Raw genomic sequence first — 18,021 nt, forward strand, 5'->3', positions numbered from 1 at the left:
TTTTTTGGAACAGATAAATGTAAGTAAACCAGAGAATGCATACAAAATTGCAAAATTCCAATATGAGATAAAATTAAGATGTAGAAATTTTGATGTCAACTTTATAATGGGAATTAATTTTTATTTTAAAACCAGCAGGAATGATTTGGTTTTCTAATCATTCACTCATTGAAGCATATGTGTTTTAAAAAGAGATGGAGAATTATGCTAGTGAGGACTATTATTTGATGATTATTGGTGATTCATGGAGATTATAAATTGCCACCCAACTGAATGATTTTAATGCCTGATATTGGTGTTTGATATGGTCATCACTCATTTAAAAAACTCAGTAACAATTTCAGAAGCAGAATATACTCCTACAGCTAAATCCCCTGGTCCTTTGAAGGTTTTCCTCTCTGAGATGGGCAAGGAGAAACATTAGCAACAGGTAGCCAGAGAGATTCTCCACTATTATAACAGGAAATCTGGAAAATAATTTTCTGTTCCCAGTAGAAAGCAAGAAACAGTATATAATGATACTACTTCTGTTTGTTTTATGAAGCCGTGATGATACACTGAATTGTTGAAACTTTGACAGACTCTGTTTACTTTACAAGTTGAAATGTTATTTTGATACATGTTCTGTTTTTGGAGAAGCATATTAACTTCATGATAGGATTATAAACTGTTTTCAGGATAATGTCTTCAGTGCTTTGTTTATAGAGAGGTGCTCTGGAACCTCTTTAATAGTAAAAATTTAATTACTTGGCATTATTAGATTATAAGTTGAAAAAAAAAAGTCTTTTGGCTGTAATTGTTTTGTAACTTTTTAGAAATTTTTCCTCCCCTTTTTTTTAAACCTGTGTGTAAGCCTAATTTGGATACATAGATTCAAAATAATTCTATTTTCTTTTACTTGTTTACGCTATATACAATTGTAGAGAGTTGTAATCAACTCTGCTAACGATTATTTTTCTTAATGAAGGGTAGGAGCCAGAATAATCAAAATAGTAAATAGCTGCCAAATTTTTTATTTAACTTTAAAAAGTGTTGTTATTACTCACATTTTGCATTCAGTCATATGCAACATTGTTGTAAGACACAATTCTTCAGAAAAGTCAAGTATCTTTGTAAACATCCCAGTGGTCTATGTCAGGTGAATACCCACCTTAGTAAGTACAAACCTTAAGAGGTGTGTATCACATGTTGCAAGTTGTCCTGTAATCAGGTATGGTTGGCCAAGACAAGTAATCAAAATAGGACTGTAGGACATTTAAGTTTGCTCTGACTTGAGACTAGTCTTGAGTAGTCAAGAGGTATTGGTAGATAAATATGATTAAGATGTTATCACTGAAGATAAAGAGATTGCTTATCAGAGAACTGAAGTCAAAATTGGTCATTTTAGCACAGAAATAAAAGCAATCAAGACATTAGAGAAGGAGTGAGTTAGAACACATAGCTGGAATGGATCTCAAAAGTTATATAGTCTAAGGCATACTTGAACAAAAACTCCTACACAACATTCCAAACAAATGGTCATCCAATCTTCACTCGAGACCTTCAATTGGGAGAACTCATTACTTCCCAAAGGAACCTGCTTCAATTTTTAATAATTCTGACTATTAGGAAAATTCTCCTTAAATCAAGCCTCAATATGCCTCTTTCTAACTACTACCCATTGCTCCTACTTCTGTCTTCTGTCTTCTGCCTTCTGTCTTATAGTGCCAAAGAGAATAAATCTAATTTCTTTTCCACATGACAGTTCCTAAAATACTCAAAGATGGCCATTATATACTTCATACATTTTTGATTGTCTTATCCACACATGACTCATTGAATTCACAATCTTTTAAAATGTCAAAACTTTTCAGAACTAATATCTGGCCAAGCTTTTATATTCTTATTCCAGTGATGCTGATTTTTAAAATCCACTTATAAGACTTATATCTTTTAAAATTTGTCATGTCAGATCTAGCACGTCTTAGCCTGTCAATCTTTTGAAACTCTCACTCTACCATCTGATGTATTGGCTATCCTCACCAGCTTTGTATCACCTGAAAATTTTGCAAGGATACCCCTGCTCTGCTGCAGCTTAAGACATTGATAAAATATGACACAGCACTAAGCCAAGCATGGGTTCTCCAGGCACTTTCCTGTAGTGTTCCTTCCAAGGTGATCAACTCATTAATGACAATAAAATAATAAAAATTATTATTAAAGCTTAGAATAAAATTAATTGCACTATCAATTATCTCATACTTCTCTATCTCATCTGAAAAGATGAATGAGATTTAAAATATTTTGTTTCAAAGTTTTTTATTAATAATCTTTTGTTTTTTGTATTACTTAGATTTACTAATCTAACCCTTCTTCACTTTTAAGGAATTCACATTCTCAAGAGATAGATGACATACAAAAATTATGTACAAACAAAATATATACAGAAGTAATTAGGCATTATCTCAGAAGAAAGACATTAAGATTAAGGAAGGCTGGAAAAGGATTTTAGCTGAGATTTAAAGAATGCCAGGGAAGCCACGAGAAAGAGCTGAGAAGGGTAAAATTATAGACATGGGGGACAGCCACATGTATAACATTCCAAGATGAAAGATATTTTGTGCAAGGAATTGCAAGTATGAGTCTGGTTATAGCACTGTCCTACCCAAACACTACTGGTTTCCTATGAAGTCTGGAATCAAACATAAACTCCTCTATTTAGCTTTTTAAAGTCCTTTACAATTTTTTGACAACTTCTCTTTCCAATGTCATGGTATATTGTTTCCCCTCTTTTGTTGTTTTATACCAGACAAATGGCCTTCTCTTAGCTTCTCCTACACAATACCCCATATCTCTCATCTTTATATCTTTACAGTGTCTCTTTAGAATACCTGAAATGCATTCCCTCATCATCTGTTCTTCACAAAATTTTTTTCTTTAAGATGTAGTTCAAATGTTATCATTTAGTTTCTTCTTCAAACAACTTTTATATATTTGTATTTAGTCACTTAATATTTATTCCATATGTATATTTCTTTGTCTCATCTATTAGAATATGAGCTCTTTTGTGTAGGAATTAATCTTTATTATTCTCATCTTTTAACACAGTTGTGAATGTGTTCTTCCATAGTTATAATTTGGTCGGGGTCTCATAGTAAGTCTTAGTGATTTATATTTGGTCCAGTTTTCTTGTTTTGGTCAAAATCAGTGATTTGTTTAATTTGTGTATAGCCATTCAAGACTAGGGATTTTATTGCTGGCTCTTCTTTTGATTTTTTTCCCCTTCTTCTGTGGATTACTGGATATGTACAACTATTATTCTTTATATTTTGTAAATAATGATTATCTAGATTGGTAGATGGACAAAGAACATAGTTTTCTCCCATCCTCTTTTCAATTTAATGCAATTTTGGGGGTGGTAATTTGTACAACTCCAAGCAAATATATTTACCAAGTCTTCATTAGGTACATTCATTTCTGGAAAAGAGTCCATTATTTCTATATTTATCTAACAACTTGGTGTAGTCAAAAGAGAAAGTGAATTTAAATCAGAAATTGCGAGTTCAAATCTCTGCCCTGATGGTTGCTCCTCAAGCAACCTCTATAAAATGATGGTGCTGTCCTACATAATAATAATAGCTAGAATTTATAAATAGAATTTTGGGGGTTTTATCTTCTCAATAGTGTGAGGCGAGTACTATAAGAATTATTCTTCAAGTGACTTGCTATTGGTCACATGACTAAATATCAGAGGTAATCTTTGAATCTAGGTTTTTCCTAGATCTGTCATTTTCAGAGCCTTTGCTTTCAATCAGAAACAGTAGTCAAAACAACAGCTTATGCTTATACTTCTTAAGGTTAGTTTCTAGCTCAGGATTTTATAATCATCAGCAGGACTTTATTATCTCTTCATGTGTTTTGAGTGCCAGATCTGATGACTCATTCCTTAGCCAAACAAGATCCCCAAAATCTAGATCCCTACAGCTGTTCCTTTTTTTTTTTTTTTTTTTTTTTTTTTTGAGAAGGTTCTACTTTTTCATTATTTGTATTTTCAAGGGAAGTCATGTCCTTTAACTAGAAGAAAATCTCAGCATGACTTCCTCTGGCTAAGGACAGTTGGCTATTGTTGTATATTTTCTGTTTGCACTAAGATCAGCTATGCTCTTCTTATCCGTGGTGACCCTTCAGTATTGAGAATAATAACAGGAGAAAAGAATAGGATATAGGGCTTTATAACCAAATCAATAAAGGGGCTAAATGTTTTCTAATTTCTTTGCCTGATTTCATACTCCACAATGTCACTTTAAGACTCTTCCTTTGGGGAAGGAGACATCATTCAGCAACCTCTCCTTCTTTGAGCTTCTTGGATATACAATTTTATCACCTAATCCAGTATTGGTGGTCATTTTCCACTGACCCTGATTACATTCTTCTTTTTTCCTTAATGAGTTTAGTGCTTGGCCCCAACTCCTCCTCTTATTTTATTGGATTTGGACATAAATATTTGAAGTTTCTTCAACAACTTAACCTTCCTAGTACCACAGACTGCTCAGTTTGGACCACTGTTTCATGAGGGAGGCTTACCATTGAATCACATCACTCCTGGTTCCAATCATTCTCCATACTTCTTTACTTTGTCAACTGCTCCCTCTCCCCTTTATAGCCAACTTTTCTCCATTAGAATGTAAGTTCCATTAGGATAGGAATATCATTTTTGTTTGTATTGATATCCTTAGTGCTTAGTGTATAATTTGACACATAGTAGGCATTTAATATTTATTTAGTTACCTCGCGTAATCTATTCTATTCTACTTTAACTATACAGAGTGTGGCCTTACATTGATATTGATCTAGCACTTATAAATATTCCCCTTATTGTACATGAATTTTAAAATTCCTTTATTTGGTCATAAACTTTTGTCATTCTATCTTTCCCCTATGCCTTTTGCTCCTCATACCCACTTTTTCATTCTTATAGTAAATTCAATCCCTCTAACACTTGTATTTTTCCATCATCTCTGCACTTCCTATAATCTCTTCCCTAACTAGTTTTGATTCTTTGATGAAAAAGTTCAACTATACACCATCTTCCATTCAAATCCCTTATCTTATCTGTAGTCATTCTTGGCTTGGCTCCAATTTTGGATTACTACCACCACCCACCTCTTTCATTACTATTCAAATGCTACTAGAGGAAGTCAGAAAATGATGCTGTGACTTAAATCTATCATAAATCTGTTATCTGATCTTGCTTAGGCCATTATTTCACCCAAGCTATGCTTCTATTCCTTAATTAGTTTTCTATTCCATTCACTTCTGTAACTGTTCCAAATGTTCTCTTCTTTCAAAAAACCTTTCATATCACTTCTCCTCCAATCCTCTCAACCGATGATCTCACTTCATTATCACCTAAAAAATTGAAGCCATTTGTTGAGAGCTCCTTTTCCCTTGTCCTCCTCATATCACATTCTTTTGACATCTTCACCCATTAACTTCTCCATTGTTCTTCATTTATCCTTCTGTAGATTTCCCCCATTATTATTCCCACTTTCACTAATCTACAATCTTTCTTTACCTTCCATTTCCTTTTCTCATGCTTACTGATGTATTCTTAATCTTCCTTTAAAAAAAAAAAAACACAAAAAAATCCCCTCCTTTGATCCAACCATTCCCACTAACTCTTGTTATATTTCTCTACTGCCTTCTTAGCTAAACTTGAAAAAGCCATCTCTACTATACTTACTCTATTCTTACTTTTTTTCTAAATCCTCTGTAGGATGGCTTCTAATCTCATTCAACTGAAATGGCTTTTCAAAGTTACTGATGATCTAATTAACAAATGAAATGGCTTATTCTCAGTTCTTAGCTGTCTTACCCTTTCTGCAGCATTTGATATTCTTTTTCACTTTTCTCTCCCACATATTCTAATCGGTCTCTTTGCCTTAATTTTCTCTCTTCTCCAATTCATCCTCCACATATTTTCCAAAATGATTTTCTTAAAGCCTAGGTCTCACCATGTCTTCTCCCTTTACTCTGTATATGTTTTATGTTTCTATTTGTATGCATGTTATTTCTTTCTTTAAAATGTGAGATACGTTGGGAAATATGGTTTTAGTGATGAGAATGAAGATTTGTCATTTTATTACCCCATATGACTGAATCACTAGTTTTCTTTTCATTGCTACCACTCAAGGGGTAAAAATGGTAAAGGGAAAGGTACAACATATTGTAAGTAGTTACTTGGATCCTGCCTGTTCCTCTTTTCTCTCAGTTTTCTGTGCAAGTAACTCATCTGCTATCTTGTCCCCTGCAGGCCAAGACACAGTTCTGATGCACAATTAGACTTGACTACAATGGGAAGGAATTACAGGTACAAAAATATAGTTGCCAAATGATATTTTTATGATTTCATGTTTTGATTGTCTTACTTCTAGTTTAAGAACTCTCACTGAATATTTTCCAAGGTGCTGGTTAAATGTCTTCCCCTACTTCTTTATCCTTTTTTTTTGCATGAGAAAGTGGCCCTTCTTGTCTTTTGGATCCCTCCATGTGTGTCCTTGTTCTCATTCTATCCTGCTTTCTCCAGCAGATTGCCTTCCCTCTGATTTGAGAAGGGACAATCTTTAAACTTTCCCTATTTTATTGGCTACTTCTCTATTGTCTGCAAACATGCTCATGGCTTCTTCATCCTTAAGCAAGAAAACAAAACCCCAAACATTTTTACCCAATCTGTTCGCTCCTACTAGCTATTTTCCTGTAGCTTTTCTCCATTTCTTAGCTGAATTCCTTGAGAAAGCCATTTATAATCAATGCCTCTACTTTCTCTCCTCTTTTAAACTCTGCCATCTGACTTTTAATTACTTCATTGAAACTGCTTTTCTTAAAGCTATTAGTGACTTCATAGTCCTTATCCTTGATTTCTCTGAAGTCTTTATTATTTTCACTGAATTCTTTTTCATTTCTAGGTTTCTATGGCATTGCTTTCTCCTGGTTCTCCTGTCTATCTGCTGTTTTTTTCTTTCTTCTTTGCTGGATCATTATCTAAGTGCTGCCCAAGGGTATGTCCTGGGCTCTCTGCTTGTCTGTTGGATTTCATTTAATTATCTCATTATCTCCTTTGGATTCAGTTATCATCTCCATGTAGGTAACTCTCAGATCTCTTTATCTAATTGTAGAGCTCTTCAATCTCACATTTCCAACTTCCCATTCATTGGCCATCTCAAATTGGTTGTCCCATAGACATTCCATAGACTCAACTTATCCACAACTGAACCCAACACATTTAATCACCCTCCAAAGTAACCTCCCTTTCTCAAATGCCCCAAATGCTATCAAAGGGGACCCCCCCCCCCATCTTTCCACTTGCTTAGGTTTACAACCTAGATGTCATTCTAACTTCACTTTCACTCAAAGTACACATGTAGTCTATTGCCAATTTTGGTTATTTCTACTTTTGCAATGTCTCAGATATTTCTTCTTATTTCTAATATGAATACTTCTCTGGTGTAGATTTTCATTACTTAATGAACATGCCTTTTCAAAAGCCTTTTAGTTGATTTCCTTTCTCATATCTGTCCTCACCCCATCCAGTTCTCCACTCAGATGTCAAATTGATTTCCCTAAATTATGAGTCTTTCTTTATCACTTCCTTACTCAATAAAGTCTAATAGCTTCCTAGTGCTTTTCATTCTCACTTCAATTTCCCTTAATTTCTTCAAGACTAAGCTCAAACTCTATCTTCTTCAAGAGAACTTTTTCTGATTCTTCCCATTTCCTTTGAAATGATCACCAATATGCTATGTATGCACATGTTTATTTGCATGTTGTCTTTTTTTTTAACTTTTTACTTTTTTTTTTTTTTTGTAATTAATAGAAAGCCATTTTCTCTCTCTCCCACCTACCACCTCACTAGAAAAAAGAAAAAAAATATTCTGCACCTCAAGTTCACCAACTCTCTATTGGGAGGCATCTAATATTGCTTCATCATTGAGCTTCTGGAATCATGAATTGGTCATTAGAATTAAACAGAATTCTTACAGCTGTCTTACAGCTTTGCAGTGTTACTATTATTGCATTAATTATTCTTCCCCATTCAAATAAGAGCTTATGGGCAGGGACTGTTTTTTTTTTTTTTTTTGTTGTTGTTTGTTTGTTTGTTTTTAATTCTTTGTTGTTGTTGTTCTGATATTTAGCATAGTATCTTGGATTTCTTCACTTACTTGGGTTTCTTGCCAAATTTTCATTTAACTAGTTTTTACTTCTATTGCCTCTTGCTGTTTTATGAAGTGATAGAGCTCATAATTTTGTACCGTATTTCTCTGTAAGATTTTACAGTGAGTTTATATTTTAAATCAGTGTTGTCTTTGATTACCATATGCTTTCCATTAGTAAGGATTGTTTAAGGCTCTTCTAATCTCTTTGTTACGGCAATTGATTATAGTGATTGAACTTTCATATATGAAATTGTTTTAATCAGTGTCAATATGTGTTTCCCTTTTTTAGAGCATCAACAACCTATTTATATTATTGAAATCATTTTAACGGTGGGCCATACATTTATAAAATTAATTTTTAATCTTATTTTAATTTTCTTTCCTCTTGTCTAGTAACGTCCCATCTTAGTAACAGATCTGTTAAAATAGAATATTTTCATTCTTTTCTGATGCCTTTTGATGCTTGCTAAGTCCAAAGCCTCCCAATTCTTTTTTGAAAAAAAAAATTCATCATAAGCAGGCGTTATTTACAACTATATTTCCAGCACATTTTTTGGTCACATGTCCCCAGCAGCTTTTATTTCGGGGAACACGTACTCCCCTATTACTTGCCAGCAAAGAATTAAAAAAACTTCAGAGGGAAAGTGGAAGACAAACTGGGGCCAGTAACTCAGTTGCGTTCATGTCCTCACTCCACGCTGACCCGTCAGGGCCCTGAAGCAGAAGGTTCAGCCACCTACAGGAACAGGTGGAAGATTGAGGGGAGACTGAAGAGGGTAGCAGGATCACAGCCATCTGGAAGGCAGCCCCACTCCATTCTATCCCAAATTCCTTCCCCTGCAACCCCTCCCAAGGATGTAACAGAGAAACCAAGACTGACATCTAGTGATAGATGATTTTCTTTTATATTTAAAAACAAAACAAAATATAAAACAACCCCCCCAAAACAAACAAACAAACAAATCCAGATTAAATAAAATTTACAGTGAACATACTCAGCAAACATCTGTATGTGCAATTAAATACTGTGTCTATTACTACAGCATGATCCTCAAACAAACAATATAAAAGTGTTCTGGGGGGCTGGGGTGGATAGAGGAGGGTAGACACAGATTTTTTAACTCATGGGATAGGGGAGACAAGACCTCTAATAGTTCATTGATAACACAAAATAAAATTATGTACATCTAATTTGGAAGGTTCCTTCTCAACAGATATTGGTAGGTAAGTTGGTAATTGGTAGGTATTTTCAGTATATCTAAGCATAGGTGCCCCCATTTGTAATAAGGTAGAAAAGAAATAGCAAGAAAAGTTAGTGAGGTGTGGTAATCCGAGGACAATTTCTAAGTCCTTAATTGAGGAGAATTAGGCTACAGATAAAATTGCTTGGTATTTCCTCACAATCCAAGTTATTTTTTTCCTGCTTCATTTTACACAAATATCCCTTCCTTCACTTTTACAATTTCAGCCAAACTGGACTATTAGCTGTTCTTTGACCTCATTGTACCTGACCTAATTCTTTACATTCACACATATAATCTTCCTTGATTATAATGTACTTTCTTCTTTCCTTAAACAGTGGAGATACATAATAAAGTTTGAGTTTAGCATAGTGTCTGGCACATAGTAGGTGCTTAACAAATGTGTATTGATTGACTGAATTAAAATAGAATTGTCTTCTCAAATATTAACCCTGCTTTATTTTTTTTCTCTCTTACTTCAGACTTAGATATATAAAGAGAAAGGGCAAAACAAGATGAGACACAAACAGACCTGGTCCTGGTATGAAAGGGACCACAACTGCTAGAGAAAGTCTCTATAGGGTATACTGCAAGAAATCTGCTGGTCTGTTTTCTCCATTTCACTATCTCCTGATGTCTCTCTGATGGTTTTCTTCTGATTTTAGCAGCTAGACAACATTTTTCCTCCATGAAAGATATTTCTTTTAACTTCTTCCATAGGTTGCTCCTATTTCCAACCATAAATGTAGCTATCTAAAGAAGTTTTATAGATATTTCCTGTTTATTTTATTCCTTTTTCTTCTGCTCCTTCTGATATTCTTTGAACTCCATCTGTTCTTTGATAGTATGTGAAAATTTCTTTCAGTTTTCATTAGGCCCTTGGTTCCTCCCTGGATCCATACAGAGTATCTCTGGGACTTCACTTAACAAAACTGGATGAAGGGACAGAGTGGTATTGCTCTGTATTCATGCTAGCAACAAAATCATTGCCCTTGATACATATCCAACAGGTCTGGGGAATCAGTAATGGTTTTTGAGTAAGGAAATAAAAATACCTAAATCTCTCAAGAGAAGACGAGAGAAAATAGAGGCTGGAAAATTTTTAGGTTGTTTTAGAAGTCCTGAAAAAAGTTAAAGGCCTAAAGAGTATTAACATGCCAAAATTAATGTAAAGCAGTTCATAGAACTTAAAGGGCTATGTAAATTCATGCCATTAATAATACTAATGGTAGAGAGAAGGGAAGAAATATGAGACATGTTTTAAAAATAGATGTGGCATGCCGGTTATGGCAACTAGATAAGAAGTAAGAAAGAAGGAAGGAAGAAAAGAAAGAGGAGGGAAGAACAAAGAATAATTTTGGATGACTAGAGCAGTGGTGATTATAGCTGACTACTTCATGTATGTGAAACAGTGTAATCACTGTTTCAAAGCGATCCTCTTAGTTGTCTTTCATAGATTCCTATGATTTTATAGATTTCATATGATTTATAGAATCATAGCATTTTGAGGCTAGTAGGAGCCTTAAAGAACATTTAATCTAACTCCATTATTTTGCAGATGAGGAAATTGAGTCTCAGAAAAGATAAATGACTTTCCTAGGTCACTCTATTCCTAAGTCATGGAGCTGGAATCCATCTCCTGACTATAAAGCCAATGCTCTTACCCCTATCCCACTGTACTTCGAATAGAATGTGTGCTATATGAAACAAAGTGTTCTCCCTATGAAGACTGGTGAGGTCTTCTAATTGTGATCTTTTAATATGCAATAGAACTGATGCAATGTTGTCTCATGATGTTTTAGCAATATACATAATTTTTAGGGTTTATTTTTCAGATAACTAAATAAAGTCTTATTTTCTATAGAAATCAATTCTTCAGATTTTAAATTTTCAACCTTCAAATAATAAATGGCATAAATAGGCTCCATAAATGTGTATTTGATGGTAATAATGATAAGTAGCTTACATTAATGAGATTGCTGGATCATCTAATTATTTCTTAGTATTTCAACATTTCTTCTAATGTGATCAGTTACTCAGATTCACTGAAAAGAATAACTCATATTTATAATTGTTCATTCTAAGAGATTTAGATTACAGTTTAGTCAACAGAATTCTAACCAAGTGTATTTAAATTATTAAAATGAGAATTCTGGACTAAAGTATTAAAATACTGACTGCTAAAATTGGCAATATTCAGTCAAATTACTTAAGGGAAATCATTGTTTTTGAACAATCTATAAACACATCTTTGCATGCTATTGACCCTTCTCTATAAAATACAATTACTGTGAGGAAACCATCAAATTGAGCAGAATTATAAGAAAGTTGGGGACTGCTTATGTCCAGGAAATTAGATCCCCAAAGTTTAAAGAAATATTTAAAGTGACTCATAAAACTGTTTAGAAAAATAATATGTATGTCAGTACTTATTAACTTAAGAAGTTTTGAAAATGACTCATTTCTTTTGAATACAGTTTATCATTCAATCACTTGCAGTTGCTACAAAATTACATTTTCCTAAATATTCTAAGCACTGAACTCTGTTAAGTAACAGGACCATTGATGGTTCATTGTATGTTTGTATATTGTTTATTCATATTTGAAGGAAGAAAAATCTTAATTATAAAAATCACAAAATTATACTGAATTGAATTAACCTTTCCTTCACTCTTTTTAAAAATTAGATACAAAGTATCAGGTTGTCATCTCCAAAAATGTTATTTACAAGATTGTAGGATTTCTCTTTCCCCCTTATTTTCAATAGATACTGGAATGAAAAATTATTCTCTATTAGTCATATATACATTTATATGTCACTTTTGTCCTACTTGTGCTATGTATTAGAATTAAGAATCAGATAATTTGACTTATTTTCTTAATTGCTTAGGTAAAATATTTTCTAATTATAAATTGGATTTGAAAATATTTTGCATGCTTAGTTGCTAGTTTGGTCATTTTCACTACATGTGAATTTAAGTTAAAATGAACTAGTTATTTTGCATACAATTTCCACATTTGAAAAATACTTTGTTTTTGTAGAGCCTCATAACATAATATCCATTAATGTCACAAGATTATTATGTCCGGTTTGTATAATATTTTACATCATAAAATTTCTTCTTCAGAATGAAATATTATTTAGGTAGAATAAAGTATTTCTAAAATCCTAAATGCTTTAAAAAATTTATGTGATCTTTGATATCAGAGAGATTTTGAAACTGCTGTATACTGACATTATTCTCCATTAATTTAATATTTTCCTTTACTCTTTTAATAGATTAAAAAAAAAACTGATTAAACAATATATTTTTTTTAAGTACCTGTCACAGAAACCCTCTTGAAACAGTTCTTAAACAAGAAGTGATCATTTTGAATTGAGATTTCCCCTCCTCCATTAAAAATAAAAATCAAGGCAGCTATATTTTTGTGAAATACTTTGAAGGAGCACAATGTCCTATTAATTTTTATTTTTCTTGTAGATTTAACTTGGTGTCAGGGATTTAGTAAGAATTGGTGTTCATGTGTACATTTTTATTCTTATTCTAAAGGTTTTAAGAGATCATGATAGGGTATGGTTATAGTTCTATTTATATGTATGTGCTATGAAGTATGTGCATCTATATATTTATTCACATAACTCCCCATAGCCATATGCAATTTTGGTGCCGACACTATAATGTAAAATTAGTCCATGCATAACAAAAGCAAAATCTAGTTTGGAGAAGCATTCCTTAATGGTGAGTGAACAAAGGGGACTAGTACTACCACATACTGCTTGCTTGGAGGATGTGGTATGGTATCATTTGTGTGCTGAGAGGTATGTGAACATTTCCATTTTGGTGTAAATCCCTTGAGAAGGAAAGCATTTCAGAATGGGGTGTGATCTGCTCTCTTAGTAAGAGTGATTGACATGGAATGAATAAATAGAAGAGGAGAATAAATACCACTCCTCCCCTTTTAAGCCCAAGCACATATACATTTAATGCAACGCTTTCTGTGCAGAAGGCTAGCTTCCTTAATGACAGCAAATTCCTTAAAAGCCAGGCAATAATTTTCCATTGGTTCTGTTTAAAAAAAAAAATGCCAAGAAACAATCAAATAAAACCCCCTTACAAAAAGATAAACATTTTGCCCCACAAATATGATAGTAAATATGTAGATAAAATATATGATGAAACCTCCTATATGTGAAAGTGGAACCTTGACAGCAGTTTTTGGTCAATGGGTGAGACAGAATGGTTCACTGAATTGGATAACACAGTGCATACCATAGTGACTGATTAAATTGATTTGTCTGTAGCTACAGCCTACTCTATTACTGAAGCCCTTTAACCTATTTTGCAACTCTTCAAAAACTGAGATCCTGCATGAATGTGATCTTAAAGGAAATTAACTTAATTCAAAAGAAAGAATTTTATAAATGCAAATTTAAACTTGATCAAGTATTCATTTTTCTTTTGCACACTAAACAAAAGAACTATGGCAAAAAAACCACATTAAAAGGAATTTTTTTTTTAAATTTGATTTTGATACTTACAGCTTCCTTAGCTCATAAATGAATTTGTTTTAATTATTTGTAGATTCCTTCTTAAAAAACATAAAACAAAGCAGAACCAACAGTGTTGCGCTTTGAAAATGAGTTTAATTTACATGATCTTAAATATAGACACATAATTTAACAAAATATATTTATATAAATATATGGTCTTTTTTATTTTGGGAGATACATAGCAGTGTTGTTTGAGATAAATACTTACTGACTGATTTAACATTAATTCATAACTAATAAAATATAGCCAGTTCATATATTAATTTCTTGTGCCCAAGAAAGCAATCAACTGTATGTCTAGTTTTTGCCAGCTTACCTATTGCATGGAGCAGGGAGATTGAAAGTATACAAATTAATTATTGTTCTTAAATGAAATGGACAATTTTGAACTGCTTATTATCCCTTCTATTTATGTTTGAGTTATAAAGCTGTCTAATTTCTAGGACCTAGTCATTTCAAATATAATTAGTTATATTTTGCAATCAGCTAACGCACTACCATACCTGAAGATATATAATGTTAGCTATAGAAATGTCAGTTTCATTTACATAAAAATAAATGATACCCATGAAAATAATACTTTTTAAAATGGTGAATTATTTTTCTCTCTGGTACATTATGAAAATAGTATTTCCATTTTAGTGTAATAGTTGAAAATTTTACTTCCTATATAATAAATGTAAGTTGAATAGTAGGTGTACCATATAGTTCTGTAAAACATTTACTTTTAGAACAAAGTGTCAACTCAGAATTAATTTATATATTCTAGACTCCACTTTGATCACTGACCTCAGTTTCTTTTAATCTGAAAATAATTTATATTTTATTGAACTAAGGAAAGCGTTTGCTTTAAATTTTGTATTATGAAGAAATGAAGAAACTAGTTAGGAGTGAGTAAGTGATGTGCTTTCATTTCTAAATGCAGCTTTTAGAAGATGAGTAGATTTTTCAAACATAAACAGCCAATACAATAGTCATGCACTCACTCAGTGAATACCACAGTTTTTGATGATAGATTGATGTTCATTTGAATTGAGAATTTAGCCTAGAGGAACAATGAAATGTTTTCAGAAAGAAAAAGAAATCCGTTCAAAAATGAATGACAAGCATGTTAATTTTTTTTCCACAAAAATTGTTGGCATTCCTTTGAAAGCATAGGTATTGTATAGAACCTCCCACTTCCTTCATTAAATTATCATCAGCCTTTACATTTGTGCTTATGAATCTGACCTAAGTGTCTGGAAACATTCCATTTGTAGTTATGTTCTGATTCAGATACTTTGCGTATTCCTCTTGAAGTAACTGGTGATTTGCCAGATATTATTCATTAAAGATGTCTGAAATTTGTAGATATCAAATTTCACTTTAATTTTTACAAAGGAAAAAGTATTTTCTCCTCGTTCAGGTAGTTATCAAAACCAACCTAATCACATTGCCACTCGATTTAAATTGTAATTTTCTCAATTACAAGTTGAATTAATTTCTTTCAGAGTTGAATTAAATATGTATATATTAATATCTATTTTTTAAAGTTCTTTGTAATGCTGTATACTGATTGTGTTGTTTAATAACGGGTGCCCTCTAGTGGACTAAGGTATCCAGAAACAAATCCATACAATTTTTAAAGAAAAGTTTTCTTTTTTGAGACAAGTGCTCACTCTGGTGGACCTGGATTTGCATTCCACCTTTACAGCTTTCTATCTTGTGACAGAGAAGTCACCGACCCTTCCTATAGACCACATTTCTCACATCTTTCAAGTGAAATTGTACTATATGACCCCTGCGGCCCTTTCTAAGCTTTTAAAATGTGAATCTTTGATAACCACAATATCTTATCTTATCCAAAAACATATTGCATCTATTGGTTTTGAATTATTGCATTTGAAATAATTGGTTTATGTAAACCCATTCGATTTAATCATCAAGCTCCTGATTAACTCCTGCAAATAAGGGAAATTGAAAAATGTTTATTTCACCAAAGACTATATGTCTTAATAATGCTAACTTAAATGAGGCTCCTACTCTATTTTCTAATGCTTCCTGCAGTTAAAATAGCTTTTCCCCTCCTCTTTTTTTGCAGATGCTACAATTGTGGTGGCCTTGATCATCATGCTAAGGAATGTAGTCTACCTCCTCAGCCAAAGAAGTGCCATTACTGTCAGAGTATCATGCACATGGTGGCTAATTGCCCCCATAAAACTGTTCCACAGCAGCCCACTAGTTCTCAGGGAAGACATGAAGCAGAACCACAGCCATCCACTTCGACTTTTCCCCGAGAAGTGGGAGGAGCCTATGGCTACTCATCTCCATCGTATTCTCAGGAGGGCCGATCTGAAATCTCAGAATGGTCAGGCAGGTCACCTCAAGAAACTTCCTCGAGTAAGCTGTCCACCTCACCTGAAGAACAAAGCAGAAAGGGGCCTTCTGTTCAAAAAAGGAAAAAAACTTAAAGCTTTTTTGTCATCATTTTTTTTTTTTACCCAATTGGGATGTCTACCTCATGCAAGTACAGGGGAAGTAATTTTACCATCAGCAGCTGACCTGAAATTTTGACTACTGTTGAGGAACTGTGAAATTTTTTTTTTAAACAGACAAATCACTCTAAGCAAATTATATTTAAGCAGGGTGTCACGTTTTATGTTATTGGAAGAATGAGAGCGAATATGAGAACATATGTGTATCTGCGTCTGCGTTTGCATGTGTGAAAGGAGAGAATATATATCTGTGATGAGTGTAGCTTTATATACAGGTATGTAGACATATATATAAAGAAGATTATGTCTTTATATATGTGTGTATATAGATATAAGCATACACATACAACTGGAAATGTCCAAGAGTTGAATGTCCATGTGAAGCAATGTTCACATTTTAGGATGTTTTTGAAAATTACCCCCTGGAAACTTTCTTGAAATATCACATTTTTATTTATAGCCACTTATAAACAAGAAAAATATGACTGTTACTCTTTGTCTGAACCAAATAATACTTCACATCTCATAGCTGCCAGTCATGTGGTACCAAGAGTATTAAGACATCCATTTTCCTCAAATTAGGGATAATTTTTTGGTTTTGCTTTCTTTTCTGATGCTCATAGATAAGCATTTCCTATTATCATGTCTCAAAGGCAGTACCTTAAATGTTCAATGCCTCTAACTGCCATTGTTTTTTATTTGTTCTGGAATACAAAACTCCAGAAAAGACAATGAATGTGTATTTTATGTGCTGGTATCTCAGTGTTACTTTATATGAATACAGCATAATTGTGAATTAGATGCCTACTAGGAGGAACAAAGGGAAGGTAATATAAAAGTTGTTATGACTTGATCGTTTTGTATGGTGGTGTGATACCATCCCACTGTGACCCTTTATGTATTGATCAGGTGGTTGAGGGTCTGTTGGGAATAGCAGGTTTCCTGGTCAAGTTAATAATCCCTCTAACCATTGTTTAGATCAAAGGGTCCTCCTTTTAAAAAACAAAACAAAAAACTACTGAAAAACTCTTAATAGTTTGATATATATATATATATTTTTGGTGATGGTTTTTTCCAGGAGAATGCAGGAATAAATCTGTTTTTTAAAAAGATCAAATAAAAAAAAAAAAGCAGCACAAAAATGAATAAACCATGATGATAAAGGTTGAGAATGAAAATAAAGTGGGTACCAACAGTTATCCAACCTGTATTAGAAAAGAATTATATTTTGGGGGAAAGAAAGTGCAGTATTTAATGGCGTACAACTTGAGTGACGAAACCTAGGGCAGAGGTCTTTACACCTCAACTGCCTGAAATCTAGGGGTATAATGTGTATGTGTGTGTGTGTGCGTGTGTGTGTGTGTGTGTGTACACACACACACACACACGCACACACACACACTCTTGGCATGATGAAATTGACCATATTACAATTAATTACCTTATCACTGATGCTGAAGTTAGCTCATAGAGACTTTGAGCTCTGAAGTACAGTCCAGGATGCGGCATTGCAGGCTTTGCATCAGCCGTCCCAGTAAGTAACTCCTTTGTTAAACTGATAA

At 33.2% G+C, this 18,021-nt stretch overlaps 1 protein-coding gene across 1 annotated transcript in view; it reads left to right on the forward strand.

Moving 5' to 3' along the window:
• LIN28B (lin-28 homolog B) overlaps positions 1-16,617 on the forward strand; it is a 109,431-nt gene extending 92,814 nt beyond the window's left edge. The window contains exon 4 of the mRNA XM_051997460.1: positions 16,066-16,617. Within this exon, the coding sequence (XP_051853420.1) occupies positions 16,066-16,435 (370 nt within the window). The 3' untranslated portion in view covers positions 16,436-16,617. The remainder of the gene's footprint in view (positions 1-16,065) is intronic.
• The last annotated feature ends 1,404 nt before the right edge of the window (positions 16,618-18,021 follow it).

This window comes from Antechinus flavipes, chromosome 4 (assembly GCF_016432865.1).
Source record: "Antechinus flavipes isolate AdamAnt ecotype Samford, QLD, Australia chromosome 4, AdamAnt_v2, whole genome shotgun sequence".
NCBI classification, from domain to species: Eukaryota; Metazoa; Chordata; class Mammalia; order Dasyuromorphia; family Dasyuridae; genus Antechinus; species Antechinus flavipes.